The sequence below is a fragment of the Octopus bimaculoides genome, chromosome 13, assembly GCF_046866305.1.
Source record: "Octopus bimaculoides isolate indiv1 chromosome 13, ASM4686630v1, whole genome shotgun sequence".
Taxonomy (NCBI): domain Eukaryota; kingdom Metazoa; phylum Mollusca; class Cephalopoda; order Octopoda; family Octopodidae; genus Octopus; species Octopus bimaculoides.
Window position 1 is genome coordinate 54,807,910 of NC_142940.1, and position 17,414 is coordinate 54,825,323.

Below are 17,414 nucleotides of genomic sequence, written 5' to 3' on the forward strand. Positions count from 1 at the left end.
TAGCTCTGTGACTTGCCAGCTCCTGTTAAACTGTCCAACCCATGCCAGCATGGAAAATGGACGTTAAATGATGATGATGATCATTTTGTGTAGAAAACAGAAAATTCGGGTGTGTCCAGTTTTGAATTGTACTTTTAAGGTTTTGGTGTAAGTTGTTTCCTCTTCTGGAACAGAACAATGGATTTGTGACTTGATTGATGGTTTTGAAGAGGCAGTTTTTTTTTTTAACATAAGTGCCAGTTCAAATTAGGCATAATATTTGAGAAATTAGTTACAGGAGTTCTTTCGGATGTTTAAAAAAAAAATTTTTTTTAATTATTACTCTTTATTTATCTAGCATATATGTCTTAGTGGGGAAATGCTACAGAAAACTACAAACTGGGGTTTGATATATTAGTTATATTTTGTTTTACATAGATTTTTCTATTGATTTATGTTTTTGTAAGTTGGTTGTTCTGGTTAACATTGTTAAGAATGAGATTTATAGCTACATTCATTGAAAACAATGATGTGCCATCAGCATATAAGTCAGTTTAACCAATTAATATGAAACTCTATGAAGCAAAATCAATTCTCTGTCAATTTTACATAGTATTAATTTGTTTACCTACTTCCTAAATGCATCCAGAAAAGACTACTTGACTGGCATCAAGTCATTCATAGAAATGCTCCAGCATGTGGTGTCTCCTCACTCAGCCTTTCTACTGCAACTATAATGGCCCCTGCTCTTCAGAACTGGCTGAGCTGATGCCAGTTCAACGTACTTCTCTCTCCTCTACCCATCATTATTGTGTCCAGTACCCCAGGCTCTGCACTAATCATTATGCCTTACCTTTCCTTTCGAAAATGTTGCCCTTACTCCCACTCAAATTCCCTTTCTGTTCCTGTCTTTCCTACTGGTGTTGACTTGTAAATGTTCAGGTGGAACATTGAGATTTATCTCATTTGTCTAAAAGGGCCTATGGAGGTGACCAAGGCTCTACCAAAAAAGAAATGTGAAATACTGCAGTTTTGCTTTCACCATTTCTTAGTTTTGTGAACTGTGTGACTAAGATTTTGTCTCACTTTCATCTTGACTGTACATTGTCATCATCATAGTTGCTATTAACTCCAAGAAGCTTTCTCATTCAGCATGCCCCATTCTAAGAGATGAATTATTATTCTGACTTTAATGTTGTGAACTATGAATCTCAACTTTACTCTGTAACTTTTTTTAATATTTATATCTTAGCATTTAAACTAGCCATGTCTGGCCCAAATATTGTACCTGCTTTACTTTCAAGCTGGCCAGATCCAGTCTCTCGCACTTACCCTCCAATGCCATTCTAAAAGTAAACAATCTCATAATTGAGATCTCAAAGCAACAAAATAATTCATGATTAATTCAAAGCAATGTGGAGGAATAAGCCTTATATTTCACAGAGTAATCTGGATGCTAAAGGGTTAACCACATGATTTCGTTTTCAGTCCCAACAAAAGGCACCTTGGAAATCTGTCATGTAGGTATAAGTGTGTGTGTGTGTGTGTTGGTGTCTTATTTTGACCTTGCACAATAGTTGTGAATGAGTGCATTCATCAAACAAGTTGTCATTCATTTCCAATCTTCCATGAAAGCATGTCCAGCTATGGGGGAATATTACTTTGGTTGGGAACAGGTAGGGGTTGACGACAAGAAGGGCATCTGGCTGTCAAAAAATATGCTTCAACAAATTGTATCTGACTGTGATCATTAAAATGATGATGATGATGACCCTGTTGCAATCAGCTTTGTTATCAGATATTTTATTCCAAGATGTGTACATAGTATCGGAATAGATTTGAAGTCAGAACCTTTATTTCTAAGTAATGCATTTATCCACTGGGTCACTTACACGTGTACAATTAATGTGACATTTTTAGGATGTTTGAATTTATTTATTTTTTTAAATAAAGGCAACCCTATTAAGCTGATGTTTTAATGCTGGGCTCACTGATGGGTTTTTTTTAAACAAGCTGTATTGCATCCTACTTCTTTATTTCTCTTGGTTTTCACTTAGAAAAATTAGTTTTTATCATTTATAGCTATTTAATTCCCAGCATTTGCTTAAAGATCTTACAACCTGTGTGGGCCCCTAAAGGTCAGAATAGAGGAATGTTAAAAATCCTTAATGATGGGAGAGTCAAGAATTGCTAGAATAGAATTTCTTTGATAAAGAACCACTGAAACTTAAAAAAAAAAAAAAAATTTAAACTAGACCATCTCTAAAATTATCATACCTTGCTCTCATTACTTCTAGTTTTGGTTAGGTAACAATTGAAGTACATTTAACATTAACTTTAAATAAAGATTGGAAATAGCATCAAATATGGGTCCTATAATATAGTTCAGTTATTGAAGTTTGTTTTTGTGGCAGTTTTTCTACCTTTTAACAGCTTTTCATCATTTTGGATCATCATCTTTAGCCCTTTAACATGCAAACCAGCCCAAATATTCTACCTGATTTATGTTCAAACCAAAAAGATCTTTCTTCTCGTACCTACCATTCATCATCCTTTTTTCCATACTGGAATGGGTTTGGACAGTTTGACAGGATCTGGTAAGCCTGAGGACTGCACCAAGCTCCATGTGTCTGTTTTGGCATGGTTTCTATGGCTGGATGCCCTTCCTAACACCAACCATGCCACAGAGTGGACTGTAATGAAATATTTTCCCAAGGTGCTGCACAGTGGGACTGAACCCAAGACCACATTGTTGGGAAGCAAGCTTCTTAACTACACAGCCATGCCTGCACCTATCTAAATCACAAATCAGTAGTCCACCAGCTTCTATGGTTACTCTTGTAATTCATCATTTTAATGTTCAGTTTTCTCTGCTGGTATGAGTTGAATAAGTAAGTCTGCAGTATAGCAGTTCCCTACTCATCTCAAATGCATCGTGTCTTTGATTTTTTTTTTCTGTTACTATCACCCAGGACTCTTCATCAATTCATATTTGAGTTGTCTATTGATATCTAATCAGTAAAGTTTAATGTAAATGGAATTCACATCACCAGTAAAAGAAATAGCTGGCTTGAAAGGGACCCAAAGAGGTGACCAGAAGCAAAATGTGCCACTGTACTGCTGACACTTCCAATCCTGTTTAGAATAACAAACTTTATTAAAATGTAACACTGAAAATACTGGGTTAAACTAATTTAACTCTTAAGCGTTTAAACTGCCCATGCCTGGCCTGTATATTCTACCTGCTTTATGTTCAAACTGGCTAGACCCCCGCCTCTCACACCTACTCTACAATGTTATTCTAAAACAACAAAATAAACATAAAAATATTGAAGCTGTGAGATAATGTATGAATATCTTTTTTTTAGTAAAGAAGCATTACATTTGACAGTGTGTGGGATATGAAAGGGTTAAATTTGATGTCCTAATATCCTTATCTAATTTGCTTTGTTTCTATAACATGGCCAGTCTATTAACCTTCCACAATCTTTTTACTTGTTCTATCTTTACAGTGTACCCTGGGAAATCTCTAACGTAAATTGTTTCTCAAACCAGCTATTTCTTTTACTGGTGATGTGAATTCCATTTACATTAAACTTTACTGATTAGATATCAATAGACAATCACTAAATCAAATATGAATTGATGAAGAGTCCAGGGTGACAGTAAAAAAAAAAAAAAAAAAAAAAATCATACAGCACATTCTAAATAACCAATGCATTTTTGTTAGTTGCTGATACATACAAAGTGATTTCCGCTCACATATTCTAGGTATCAGGTTATGAATGATCTGCTGTTAGCACTAGTGACTATCTTAAACAAGACAGTTGGTTCTACTGTTAGTTACACCAATACAGTTTACACACTCAGAGTATGTTTCTATTGTTGCTTTATATACACCTAATATACACTCTTTACTCACCACATCATCAGCACTGTTTTCCATGCTGGCATGGGTTAGATGATTTGATAGGAGCCAGCAAGCCAGAGGACTTTCTGTGGTTTCTATTGCTGGATGCCCTTCCCAATGCCAACCACTTCACTGAATGTACTGGGTGCTTTTTACATGGCACTTGCACTAGTGAGATCACCAAGTAACTCATGATTCCAAAATATGTGACCATTTCTTCAACATTATTTAAGATTGAGGGTTTAAATTTTAATATGGTTTCTTCCATTGTGGAAATAATTATGAAGAAGAATCAGCATAGATTTAAATTGCTTTGGGTCATAATTTGGAAACTGCTGAACATCTTAATGGCTTTTTTTATTTCACTCTGCCTGGTTGTTTAACAGAAAGCTGGCTTTGTACCAAATAGTCAAAAGAATATAATTGTTTTGTCCTAAATTTAATCAGACTTTTTTTTTTTCTGCAATCTCTAACAAGATAATTGGAGTTCTTGGATTGAATTATCTGAGAATTTTCATCTCATTTGTTATTCCCAAACATGTTCAACGAATGTCTCATTTCATCAAACTCCTCCCCATCCACATGAAAATTACTCAGATAACTCTTATTGTGCATTTACATGTGTTGTTGAAGGGGTTTTTTTTTTTTTTACATTTTTATCAAATACAAATTACATACCTATTTAGAAATATTATTAAAAAAAAGAAATGAGAAGATATTTTATCTGATGAAAGCTTTTTTTTTTTTTTCATTTTGAATTTTTATTTCTGTGAGTGTGCCTTCCCAATTAGTGCCTGAGGCAGATTATTCAAATTCATAAATCCATCTGTTTTGCAAACGTTACTGTATAGATCGTTAGATTTGTAATCAATCTTTGAAGAAGATGCATTTGCATGACATTCTTTGCATTTGGTCTTTGAGCTTCTTTGTGTTATTTTGTAGAGATCAAATGTTGCATTTCATTTTCTTGCGCTTTACAGCTGATGTACCAATTATATACAAAATTTAGTTTAATTGATTATTCTGGGTTGGCAAGAAAGTAGTTTCGGTTTTTTTAGTGTGAAATTTTTTTTTTTTTTTTTTTTCATTTTGTTCGATGACCTTTTGCCATCCTTTGGCAACTTCATGATTCCGTGGCTCATAGAACTTCTGGTCCTTATCAGCCAGAAAATGAAGCATGTGCGATCTCAAGTTATCATCATTATTGAAAGTTTTACCATTCAAAGAATTTTGCAACCTTTGAAATAAATGGTAATCTGATGGTGCAGAGTCGGGGCTATATGGTGAATGTGACATCACTTCTCAACCAAGCTCCAATAATTTTTCACAAGTTTGCAAAGATGTGTGTGGTCTAGCGTTGTCATGGTGGAACATGATTCCTCTATGATTTGCCAATTCTGGCCATTTTTCTTTGCTTCCTCCAGTTTCATTAGTTATTGATTGTTTGGTTCCTTGTAATCTCACCAGATTGCCAGCATGATCTTTTTTTGATGCAATTCCGCTTTCAATGTGGTTTGTGTTGGTTCATTGCACTTGGACCATGAATGTTTTTTATTGACATTCCATTTTTCATCACCAGTGATGATTTGTTTCAAAAAAAGGTTGATTTCATTGTGTTTAAGATGCATATCGCAAATATTGATTTGTTGTGTGAAGTGAATCTCTTTCAATTTATGTGGAACCCAAATATCGAACTTCTTAATGAGTTCAAGACATTTTAAGTGATTTTCAATTGTTATGTGTGATACATTTAACCTCTCTGCAATCTCTTGCACAGTTATATGACAATCTGATTCAATTATGGTTTTGATTCGGTCATCATCAACTTCAGTAGGTCGACCAGAATGTTGGTCATCTTTGAGTGAAAAATCTCCAGAAAGGAATTTTTAAAACCATTTCTGACATGTGCATTGTTAAGCTATCAACACCATAAACTTTGTATTTCTCTTTGCGAGCTTTAGCAGCTTTCTTGCTTTTACGGAAATTAAAAAGAAAAAAATTAAATATGGGGAAAATGTTCGTTTTTGCACTCCATGTTAAAATTGACACAGAACTAACAGCTGTAAACAAAATTACACAATTTGCTTCTAAAGTAACAGCTATCAAATGTCAAAAGGAAAAAAATCATAACATTGACAAAAGTCATTTTTTTAAAAAATCATAACTCTACCTATTTGTGAAAAACGAAATTACTTCCTTGCTAACCCAATATTTGGTAATTTGAAGAAATTTATTATGTTAGTTAATCTTTTTGTTATCATGTTTCTGTTGAAATGCACTGTTTTTGTTTCAATTGATTTGAATTTAGGGAAATAAATTGAGCTAGTGCTTGGAACGTAAATTACCATGGAATTTTTGATAGAAGGTTTTAATTTAGATCACTTTAAATGAGAAAGTTTGTACCATGCATGCAGGGGTGGTGTTAGACAGATTGATATCAAAAGAGTAAAACATCTTCTCCTAGTGCAAACTTTCTGTTGCATTTATGGTACATACTAAAATGATTCTTATATACTCTTAAATATGAAATTATTTTTGTCTTGTTTTTCTGCCTCGTCATCTGAGTATTTTGTTCAGTGACCATCTAATTGAGAGATATTTGTTCTTGTCTCTCTCTACCCCCTCCCTCCCTGGCTTTTCTTTATGTAGAGGAGTGCATGCTCAAAACAATAGTCTTTTCCTTCTATTTTTCCTGAGCGTAAACCTAATACACTGTTCTTTTTACCTTTGTGTTTAATTTTTACACTCACACATGCCAGCTTAATTTATCCTTAGTTGAAAGACACCTGTTGCTTGTATTTGTAATTGTGTACCATTTCTCCGTTACTTTTTATTTCGTCCTTGTTTTTGTATACATTCGCTTGCTTTCTTCCAGAGAATCTAGTGCTCTTAGCTTAGATTTTCTTAGTACTGGCCAGATTAGAGCAGTCTCGAGAGTAACCAGCCGAAACTGCAAAGACAATCTGGTACTCGACTGGAGCTCGAAGGCTCCAAATGACCTGTCCTTGTTTTTCCTTGTCATTTTTTGTATGCTAGCCTTTTACAGTTAATTAACCCGTTAGCATTTAAACCAGTCATATCCAGCCAAAATATTCTACCGGTTTTACGTTTAAACAGGCCAGATGTGGTTTCTCCCACCTACCCTACAATGTCATTCTAAAAATTAAGTTATCTCATTGAAATCTCATAGCTACAAGATAAGGCATAATTAATTGAAAGTAATGTGAATAAATAAACATTACTTTTGACAATAACGTGAATACTAAAAAGTTAAACACGGGCAGTTGATGGCAGTATGAGGAGAGTGGCAAACAACATGCCTTGGAGTATTTAGTTATGGTCCCTTCACATCTGAGTTCAAATGCCTGGTCTTATTGTAAGATAGCTAGCAGTCCCATACTGTTCCATCCAGTTTGCCCTCCGTAATGTTTATCAAGTTAAGGTGGTGAAAGTAATAGTCAGGCAAAGCGTTTTGATTAATTGAAACTTATTAAAAGGATTAGAAATATGTGTTAGATCTATAAATAAACTGTTTCAACTATTTGGTATAATTCAGGCTTATGTTTCTCTATAGTCATGAATTAATCTATTTTTTGTTATGCTACACAAGCTTAAATAAGTGTTTATCTTTGTATACAAAAGACATTGTTTTGAATTGTTTGTTGTAAAACATTATTAAATTAGGGTGAGGTTTTTTTCAAGACTCTTGAAATATTTGGCTAATTTCATAATCTGCAATTGTAGATTTGTCAAGAGTAACTTTTAATGTTCTGGAACTAGATTTTACTCTCATGGTGTATTTTTGGAGTTACCTGGTATCATAAGATTATAATATAACATACAATGATGTGTGTGTGTGTGTGTGTGTGTTGGAGTTGGGTAAACAAATGGTAGACCAGATTTTGATGAAATCCAATTTCCAAAACCACGAATACTGACAGCTGAATTGATGAGCTGTTCGATGTGATTGATCTGTCATTGTTACTTAATGCATGTTATCTATGTTAACTATCATTTTGATAAGTATGGCAGATAGATAACATTTACTATGGGGTTTTTTTTCCCCTCTTTTTTTCTCTGTTTAATTCTATTTCAGTAGTTAAAATTGGAAATTGATACATTTCCATTAAGTTACCAATTTGGTCAATATCTTGATCATTCCTCTTGCTCAAAGACTTCTGTAATATCAATAAGAGTAATTTTCATTTGTGTGTTAGGTTTCTTTTAATTGTCTCTCATCTTCTTATTACCCTTCTCCCTGTTGCTCATTTCTTCAATCCCAGTCCCTCTACCACATATCTCTCCACTCCTCCACTTGTTTCACATCAGATGGTAGGGAGTCTCCCAGCCTCCCGCCCCCTCCATTGTTCTCATCTTACATCTCTTGTATGGGCCTGTTTGTACACTCTGCCCTTACCTCTAACTCTCACCATTGCTAACCTCTACCATTAGCCAATCTCTGTCTCTTCTTTTCCACCATTTTTACCATTATAATCTGCCAGGACCAGATTGGAGCTTGATGCAGCCACTGGCTCTCCAGACCTCAGTCAAACCGTCCAACCCATGCCAGCATGGAAAACAGATGTTGAACAATGAACAAATCTATTTCCCTTCACCTGTTTATTCTGGCTCCCCCCCCCCACCTTCATATTTGCTGCTACAGTTTGTATCCACATGCTATAAATAATATGCTAAAAATTTGGAGAAAAAATTGTTAATTCAATCTAATAAAACTCAAATATGTTACACATCTTATATTTCACGTAATTTATTTGTTAAAACAACTTTTTACTTTCATTCTATTTTACTCACTACTTGCTCAATCCAGTTTTATTTTCTGTTGATCTTGTTTTTAAATCAGTATTAATGTTAAATTTCTCATGAGGAGGCTTTCCTATTGTTAATTGAAATTTCTACACATACCATCAATACACTCTCCCTCTCTTAGATATATATTCAACATGTGAAACCATTTGTATAACTGTTTTATTTTGAGCACAAAACTTTAATAGTTCATATTTAAATTCTGTGCTTATTAAATGATATTTATCTCTCATTGGATGAAGTGCCTTTTATGATCCCGCCAATAATTGATCAATAGACCATATATATATATATAATGTGTTATATGCATAATTGCTTTCTTGAGTGGGTGCATTGAAGCAACTATTTTTACTGTGGGGTTGTTTGTTATCCAGTACTATTTTTAGTGGGTGAACTGGAGCAAGCAGATTTATATGCCTTGTTTGGTGGTGGTGGTCATGGGGGATGCAACAAATCATTGTAATAGTGTAACAAGATATGAAATTATGAAAGTGTGGTCAGTTGTCCAGCACTTTAACCTCACGGCTACTCATATTTCTAAATGTTAATGTTAAACAATGCAAATTCATTGCATACATACTCGTGTTTTATTCATATTAGTCTGCTTTACAGCTTGTGTAAACTAAAAAAAAATCAATTATTTGGAGTAGTTTACAGCTGATTAACCTTTTTAATGCTAACCACTCAAACACTAGGACTTATTTTTGATATTTTATGATATTTTTCTTGTATATTTCGACACTCTATATAATAAATGATTTGTATTGAAAGAAATATGAATACATGAATAATTAATTTTCTATTGTGACTAACTTTAATAAAATATATTAAGAGGAGTGGCTGTGTGGTAAGTGGCTTGCTTGCCAACCACATGGTTCCGGGTTCATTCTCACTGCGTGACGCCTTGGGCAAGTGTCTTCTACTATAGCCTCGGGCTGACTAAAGCCTTGTGAGTGGATTTGGTAGACGGAAACTGAAAGAAGCCCGTCATATATATATATATATATATATATATATATATGTTTGTGTGTCTGTGTTTGTCCCCCCCACATCACTTGACAACCGATGCTGGTGTGTTTATGTCCCCGTAACTTAGTGGTTCGGCAAAAGAGACCGATAGAATAAGTACTAGGCATCCAAAGAATAAGTCCTGGGGTCGATTTGCTCGACTAAAGGCGGTGCTCCAACATGGCCGCAGTCAAATGACTGAAACAAGTAAAAGAGTGAAGAGAGAGTAAATTGTGAAGGCACATGGCTTATTGGTTAGGATATTTGGTTCACAGTCGGATGGTTGCAAGTTCAGTTTTGGGCGGTGCATTGTCCCCTTCAAGACACTATTTCACGTTGCTCCAGTCCACTCAGCTGACAAAAATGAGTTGTAACTATATTTCAAAGGGCCGGCCTTGTCACATTCCATGTCATGCTGAATCTATCTGAGAATTGTGTTATGGTTTCATGTGACTGTGGAGTGCTCATCCACTTGCCTGTTAATTTCACAAGCAAACTGTTCTGTTGATCGAATCGACTGGATCCCTCATCGTTGTTACTGACAGTGTCGGTTACCAGTTCGTTAAGGGTAATTAGTTTGATTATGACATTCGTCTGATTTTTGGTGCCAATTGACATATTTTCGCAAAATATCTTTGTACACCTCACCAAAGCAGACCAAAAAATTGGGGTGGGGGGCACTGTTTTTACCTTTAGAGCATTGACTGCAGTTGAGGACGTTAACAGGTTCCTTGAAATGTGGCTTTCGTGAATCAGACATCAATAGTTACAGTAGTCCTAGTTTTTTATTTGCTTCTAAGTTTTATTGCCTTCATTATCTTTTTTTTTTTTGTTTTTATTTTGTTCACATAGTTATTCTTATATAATCATGTTGGGAATAATGAAAAGAAACCATTTAAACTGACCAGATCTGGCCTCTCACATAACCATACAGTGTCATTCTGCAAGTAAACAGTTACATTATCAAAATCTCTGTGTCATGAGATAATTGCAAACAATGTGAATAAATAAAAATAAGCTTTACATTTGACCGAGTAATCTGAATAGTAAAGGGTTAAGCTAGTTAAAATAGTTTGGTTTGTTATCAGCAAATTTTTTTTACTTATGTTTTTAATTAATTACTGTTTAGAAGAATTCTGGTTATTTACTGATTTGGTTCTAGCAATCTGTTGCATTTTGAATTAACCAAGTGCATCCGGTTTGATAGTCAACCAGTATTAACCATTTCCTTTATAGACATGAAGTGATAAAATCTTTATGTTTCTCTATTTTTATCTTAGTTTATTTTCATTGAAATACTCAAAGATTTAAAGCTTGTTTATAGTATTACTTTTTTTTACCTTGAAAGATTGAATTTTAATAAGCATGAGACCATGTTGTTATTGAAATAAATTTTAAAACCATTTTTTGTCTTCTGTAATGCAATTTGTTAAAAATATAGAAAATGTATTTCAAAAGATCTGTAATTTTGTGAGGTATGATAGTTAATTGTTTATCATAATTGTTCATTTACAAGTGACTTTTTAAAGTCTGTGTAGATATCTGCCAATGTTCTCCTGATAGTTTTGTTTGTCATTTTCTTTAAAACAACTGTGGAAATTAGGTCTACACACTAGGAGCTTCTATATATAAATGTACAAGGGTCTGTTGAGATGATGCTTGTAAATAAACGTGTTAACTACTGGTTACTTACCTTAAGAGCTCAATATTGTTTGATAATGCTCATCAGTATGTGTGGTAAGGAATTCAATTCTAAAATTGAATCTTATTGAAATTGACTTGGAATTTCATTATTTTGGGGGTTGATTTAAATTATTTATGCCCATGTTTCAGTATTATTATACCAACCTGCTATAAAGAGTTGTCGCTGACTCTGAATGACAAAGGAAACGAAAACAACATGCAGACACATACAACACTTGAGGAGGGGTTGGGGGGACCTAGTCAAAATAATGATACACAGCATATGAACACACTCACACACACACACGAGCCTAATGAATGCATGCACTTAGCAAGTGAAAAAGAAAGTTAATTTATGTCATTTACACAAACATTAATCAATATTGGATCTCATTTAATAGTTATGATTAAAATTAGTATTGCATATGTTTCTTTTTCACACATATGTTGCTGTTTATCATTCACCCTCACTCCCCTCGTGTGTATGCTCATTTCTCAACTGTATGATTTCAGGTTCAGTCCTACTGCACAACACTTTGGACAGGTGCCTTTTATTGGGTCATCCCATAAATAATGTGGGGTTTTTTTCAATTGCATGAACTGAAAGTCAGAGATGGGTGGGATAAACTACCTGCATCAACTTGCGATTAAAGCAAGTAGTAATTTTACCTTATACAACTTACAGTATTCATAATTGGAATAAATAAATAAAATTGAATATTAAATATTTATGGAATTTTTGATTTACTGTCGGGTGACTTTTGGCCATACCTGTATATATATATATATATAAATTTCAGGGTAGTAAAATATTATTTAGAAATTTTTTACCACCGTGGCCTAGCGTATAGAAAAACTAGCCAATAGTCTCGTGCGGGTGACACGTAAAAGCACCCACTACGCTCTCTGAGTGGTTGGCGTTAGGAAGGGCATCCAGCTGTAGAAACTCTGCCAAATCAGATTGGAGCCTGGCGTAGCCATCTGGTTTCACCAGTCCTCAGTCAAATCGTCCAACCCATGCTAGCATGGAAAGCGGACGTTAAATGATGATGATGATATATAGATTTATAAATGTGTCTCATCATCATCATTGCTTCACATCTATTTTCCATGCTGGTATAATACATATACATGTGCGTATGTGTGTAGATAAGTATCATCGTCTTTATGTCCAATTTTCTGTGCCTGCATGTGTTGGAGATTGTTGAGACAAACTTTCTGCTCTCTTCCTGTTTCACTGATGGTGATAATTGCTTACAACTATTACTTAACGTCATTCCTATCAAGACAGATGCAAACACACAGACATAATGTGCTACTTTCAGTTTCTGTCTACCAAATTCACTCACTTTAGTTGGCCCAGGACTATGTAATATATGTATGTATGTGTGTGTATGTATAATATAATATAATATAATTGTTGGATATTATCAGCATGACACAGTGTGACCAAGTTGGTCTCTTTTGAATAACAGGCACGGGCCTTCCAAAGAGTCTCCAAATATTTGATGCCACTTCCAAGTAGCGTCTTTGGCTGGTGTCTTTTATCATGTGCGGGATCTTGTGCCTGTGAGGCAAATTTAACTACCTGTTTAATCTTGCACCCCATCAATATTATGAGACATAAATTCATGTGAGAACTTTTTGTTTGTTGTGACCACTTTTGTAAAGAATATGGTGTTATAGTGGGAGGTAATTTGAACTCATGCTAACATGGAAAAACAGACATAAAAGCAAGCGAATATACATACCTATTTTAGTTTAATCGTCATTTTTTTTTTCTTTTTCTTTCTCCTCCCAAATATTTCCTATAAGACCCTTGCAGTTTGTAACTGTAATGTACCTAAATTCATTTTTATCAACATTTCCAGATTATATTGGTCTCATTATCAGGATATGAGGGTTTTTTTTATAGCTTCTGCACTACTACTTTTATAATGGCCAAGTTTATTTATGTAAACTTTACCGCCAGAATTTGACTGTTAATTCCACATCATCAGGCACATATTTTGGCCATTAGAATTACATGTCATCAGTCATCTGCTTAGCTTCCTATTTGTGACATGTGTGTGTTTTCTGTGTATATTATAGCTTTGTATAAGGCTGCAAGCTGGCAGAGTGGTTAGCACGCTGGGCGAAATGCTTAGCAGTATTTCTTCTGTCTTTATGTTCTGAGTTCAAATTCCACCAAGTTTGACTTTGCCTTTTATCCTTTCGGGGTCAATAAATTAAGTACCAGTATTATGTTGTTTTTTTTTTTGTGGTGAATTCTGTATAATATGGATGTATTATCTGTTAATATTTTTCCATCTAGCTTTGTTTTATAGTGTGTATTGTTGTAAATGCATAGTGGGCCTGTAAGAAGTGCATCTGTGGTGGTAAAGCACTTGTTGAAAAGTAGCTATTTTCCTTCATGTGGTCAACAGGTGCCATTCCCCAAGAATCCAAATATGTTACACTTATCTGTACAACATCTATGTGGCAGACAGTCATATGACAATCTTACTGGTATTTTTTCTTGTTAGTTGCTGACAGAATCTTGGTAAGAATACTTCTGAATCTTCACTTACCATCTTATCACTAACAATCTTCTGCTAGAAAGCCAGTGTGGTTTCTGTTGCAAAGAGATCATTACTGATATGGTCTAAACCATGTATCTCTTCTACAGCAAAATCATCCTGTTCTTGTTGCTTCTGTCATACTTTTTGCTCTCAGTATCTTGCATAAAGCCACTTAGCTTTAAAAAATTGTAAAATTTATTTGTATAATGTATTCTATACTCAAGCTTACTTCATTGTTTTTTAACAGGTTCTACACCAAGTATATATATATATATATATATATATATATATATATATATATATATATATATATATATAATTCTCCCCTGCCTTTCAATCTCAGTATTTAAGCTACGCATAGTACTACTGTAGTACACATACTGTGTACACTCGTACAACGTTTTCTTTACGTGCTATAAAGGTAAAAATAAATCTGCCTTCAAATCAGTCGCGCGCCGGTATTTCACTTACTTTTTTGTGTTTTTTCCTTCAGTTTTAGCTCATTCCCATTTTTCCCCCTTTGCAGCAATGGATAGTGACTATCTTAATATATTTATCCTTTTATCTACTGACAAATCTTTTGATGATAGTTTACTACATGAAGGTCACCAACTGCCTACCCTGAGTAATTGCTGACAGCACGTGCCTGGATTGTTTTGTTTCTTACAAACCGTTAATGGCACCCTTCAACTTTGACATATTTTTCGACTTTTTTCATATGTGAATGATGCTGAAGCTACTTCTGTGTGCCAGATGATAGATAATAGCAAACCTCTTGTACTCTCTTACTTGTTTCAGTCATTTGGCTCCAGCCATGCTGGTGCAGCACCTTAAACGGATTTAGTCGGAAAAAATTGACCCTAGGGTTTATTCTTTGTAAGCTTAGTACTTATTCTATTGGTCTCTTTTGCCGAACTGCTAGGTTACAGGGACATAAACACACCAACATTGGTTGTCAAGTGATGGTGGAGGGACAAACAAAGTAGAAAACACTTTCCCAAAGCGCCACGCTGTGGGACTGAACCCAGAATCATGTGGTTGGGAAGCAAGCTTCTTACCACACACCCTTGCCTGCACCTATATAATCACCTTGTTTTGAATACAAGTTTGTTGTTCATCAACATATAGGTGCAAGAGTGGCTGTGTGGTAACTGAAACAGGTAAAAGATAAAAAGATTCTGTATGACATGAAACCACCCAAATCAAAACCCTCTTGTTTGTATTGGCTTTAAAGGAAGCTGTCAACGCTAATCAAATAGGGGGGGGGGGATCATGCTTGTGTTGCTGAATTTAGGTGATTTGTTTTGGGAATTTTTTTTTTTTTTTTTTTTTTTATAGGTGGAGGAGCAATGGCCCAGGTGTTAGGGCAGCGGACTCGCGGTCATAGGATCGTGGTTTCAATTCCCAAACTGGGCGTTGTGAGTGTTTATTGAGCAAAAACACCTAAAGCTCCACGAGGCTCCAGCAGGGGATGGTGGTGAACTCTGCTGTACTCTTCCACCATAACTTTCTCTCACTCTTACTTCCTGTTTCTGTTGTGCCTGTAATTCAAAGGGTCAGCCTTGTCACACTGTCACGCTGAATATCTCCGAGAACTACGTTAAGGGTACACGTGTCTGTGGAGTGCTCAGCCACTTGCACGTTAATTTCAGGAGCAGGCTGTTCCGTTGGTCGGATCAACTGGAACCCTTGACGTCGTAAGCGACGGAGTGCCAACAACAACAACATTTTAGGAATTTTTATATCAAAGCTTTCATGCATTCCTGGATATGTTGTTTCAGATGGAATAACTCAGTTTACCTGTAGAAATTTCATAATGAACAAGGTGCAATAAAAGTCAGGGAAAAAGATTTGTTTGTGGTATTTGTATGTCCATATTTGTTACTGATTGTATTCATTCCCAACATTTCTTTTCGTCAGCTTTTTGAGGGCATCTGCATTTTTGTGTGATAAATTATCAATCATGTGCAACATTTTAGCACAGATGATGATTAACAGTAAAGCAACAGACTTCATCATCATTGTCATTTAACATCCGTTGTTCATGCCGGCATGGGTGGGATGGTTTGACCATGGTTGGTAAGCTGAGGGGCTGCACCAGACCCCAGTCTGATTTGGCATGGTTTCTATGGTTGGATTCCCTTCTTCACATTCAACCACTTCGAGAGTGCAATGGGTGCTTTTACGTACGACTTCTTTATAATAATGCCAATTTTCATGATAATCTGACCGCAAGTAAATAGACTCTAAGTATTTGAATTTTCAGGTATTTCCTGTTTAATCATTACAGAAATGAGTGTTCCTAGAAAATGAAGTTACAAAAGTATTCAATAGTGGACAGCAGAGTGTTGGTTAGATACTTTGAAGCATCTAGATTGATGAATGCATGTTGACTCGCAGTTGGATTGTGAAAAATAAAGAAATAAAATGAGACATTGTTAGTCATCTCATTCAATTAGACTTTTATTTGAGTTTATATTGCATTCTTTCTTTCCTAATGATGGATTTGAACAATTATTGAACTTTAGATACGTTTATCCTAAAAATAAGTAAAAAAAATTTTATTTGGAAATCACAAGGAAACAGTTTCATATTTTGAATCACTTTGAATTGTAACATATAAACACAAACTGTGACAAGCAGAGTAATATTACATATTTATTTTATAGGTGAAAACCGAAGATGCCACTGCCAAAGGGAGGCAAGCCTAGTAAAATTGTCTATCCTCCAAATTGCAAAGAGGTATCGGAGGATATTGGAAAAGATGAACTTGTTCGAAGACTTAAGGTTTGTTTTTGTTTTTATTAAATTTTATTTGTTACAATTTCAAAAAATTTGGTGCAAGAATAGCTGAATCTTTGTAATCATGAAAGTTTATTAAAAATATGATGTGATCATTTTTTTCATGAACTAGGTTATTTATATCCATTATTGGTTGGAAGCAATTACTTGGTAGATATTTTCAGGTCTCTCTCAGATTAGCTTTGATTAACCTATGACAAATGTGTTCTAATAGTGACCATCTCGTCTGTTTTCTCAGACACTCGATCTAAGGCTATGTTATCCAATCTGTTCTTTTCCCAGGCTGCTATTTTCAATGTGTTTATTAGTCATCTAAATAGACGAATAATTTTGGATCAAATTAGTAAAATATAAAATATAGAAGTCTAATGTATTTAAGCCATTTGATATTAAGTTTATACAACCCCATATGTCTTTTATTGCACCTATTATGTTAGTTATATCAACAAATCTACTCTTTAATGCCTTTTATTTATTAATAAGATAAAAATATGAATTTGTTTGGCCTCATATTATTACCATTAGTATTTGATAGCAATATATTGACAATATAAAAGACCAAATTACCTTTTTCTTTACTGGTTTCTTTTTCTCTTACATTTTTGGTATGTGGAAGGAGAAAGCAGTGGTTGTGCTGAGAAGGAGGT

At 34.7% G+C, this 17,414-nt stretch overlaps 1 protein-coding gene across 9 annotated transcripts in view; it reads left to right on the plus strand.

Annotated features, from left to right (window-relative positions):
- Positions 1 to 17,414, plus strand: part of LOC106867555 (sister chromatid cohesion protein PDS5 homolog B) — a 58,266-nt gene that overhangs the window by 5,889 nt on the left and 34,963 nt on the right. For all 9 annotated transcript variants that reach the window (XR_016244042.1, XR_016244043.1, XM_089361812.1 and 6 more), the window contains exon 2: positions 16,635 to 16,752. Coding sequence is in view for 7 of the 9 variants with exons in the window: in XM_089361812.1 (XP_089217938.1) it covers positions 16,648 to 16,752 (105 nt within the window). In the remaining 2 variants the exon portion in view is untranslated. The remainder of the gene's footprint in view (positions 1 to 16,634; positions 16,753 to 17,414) is intronic.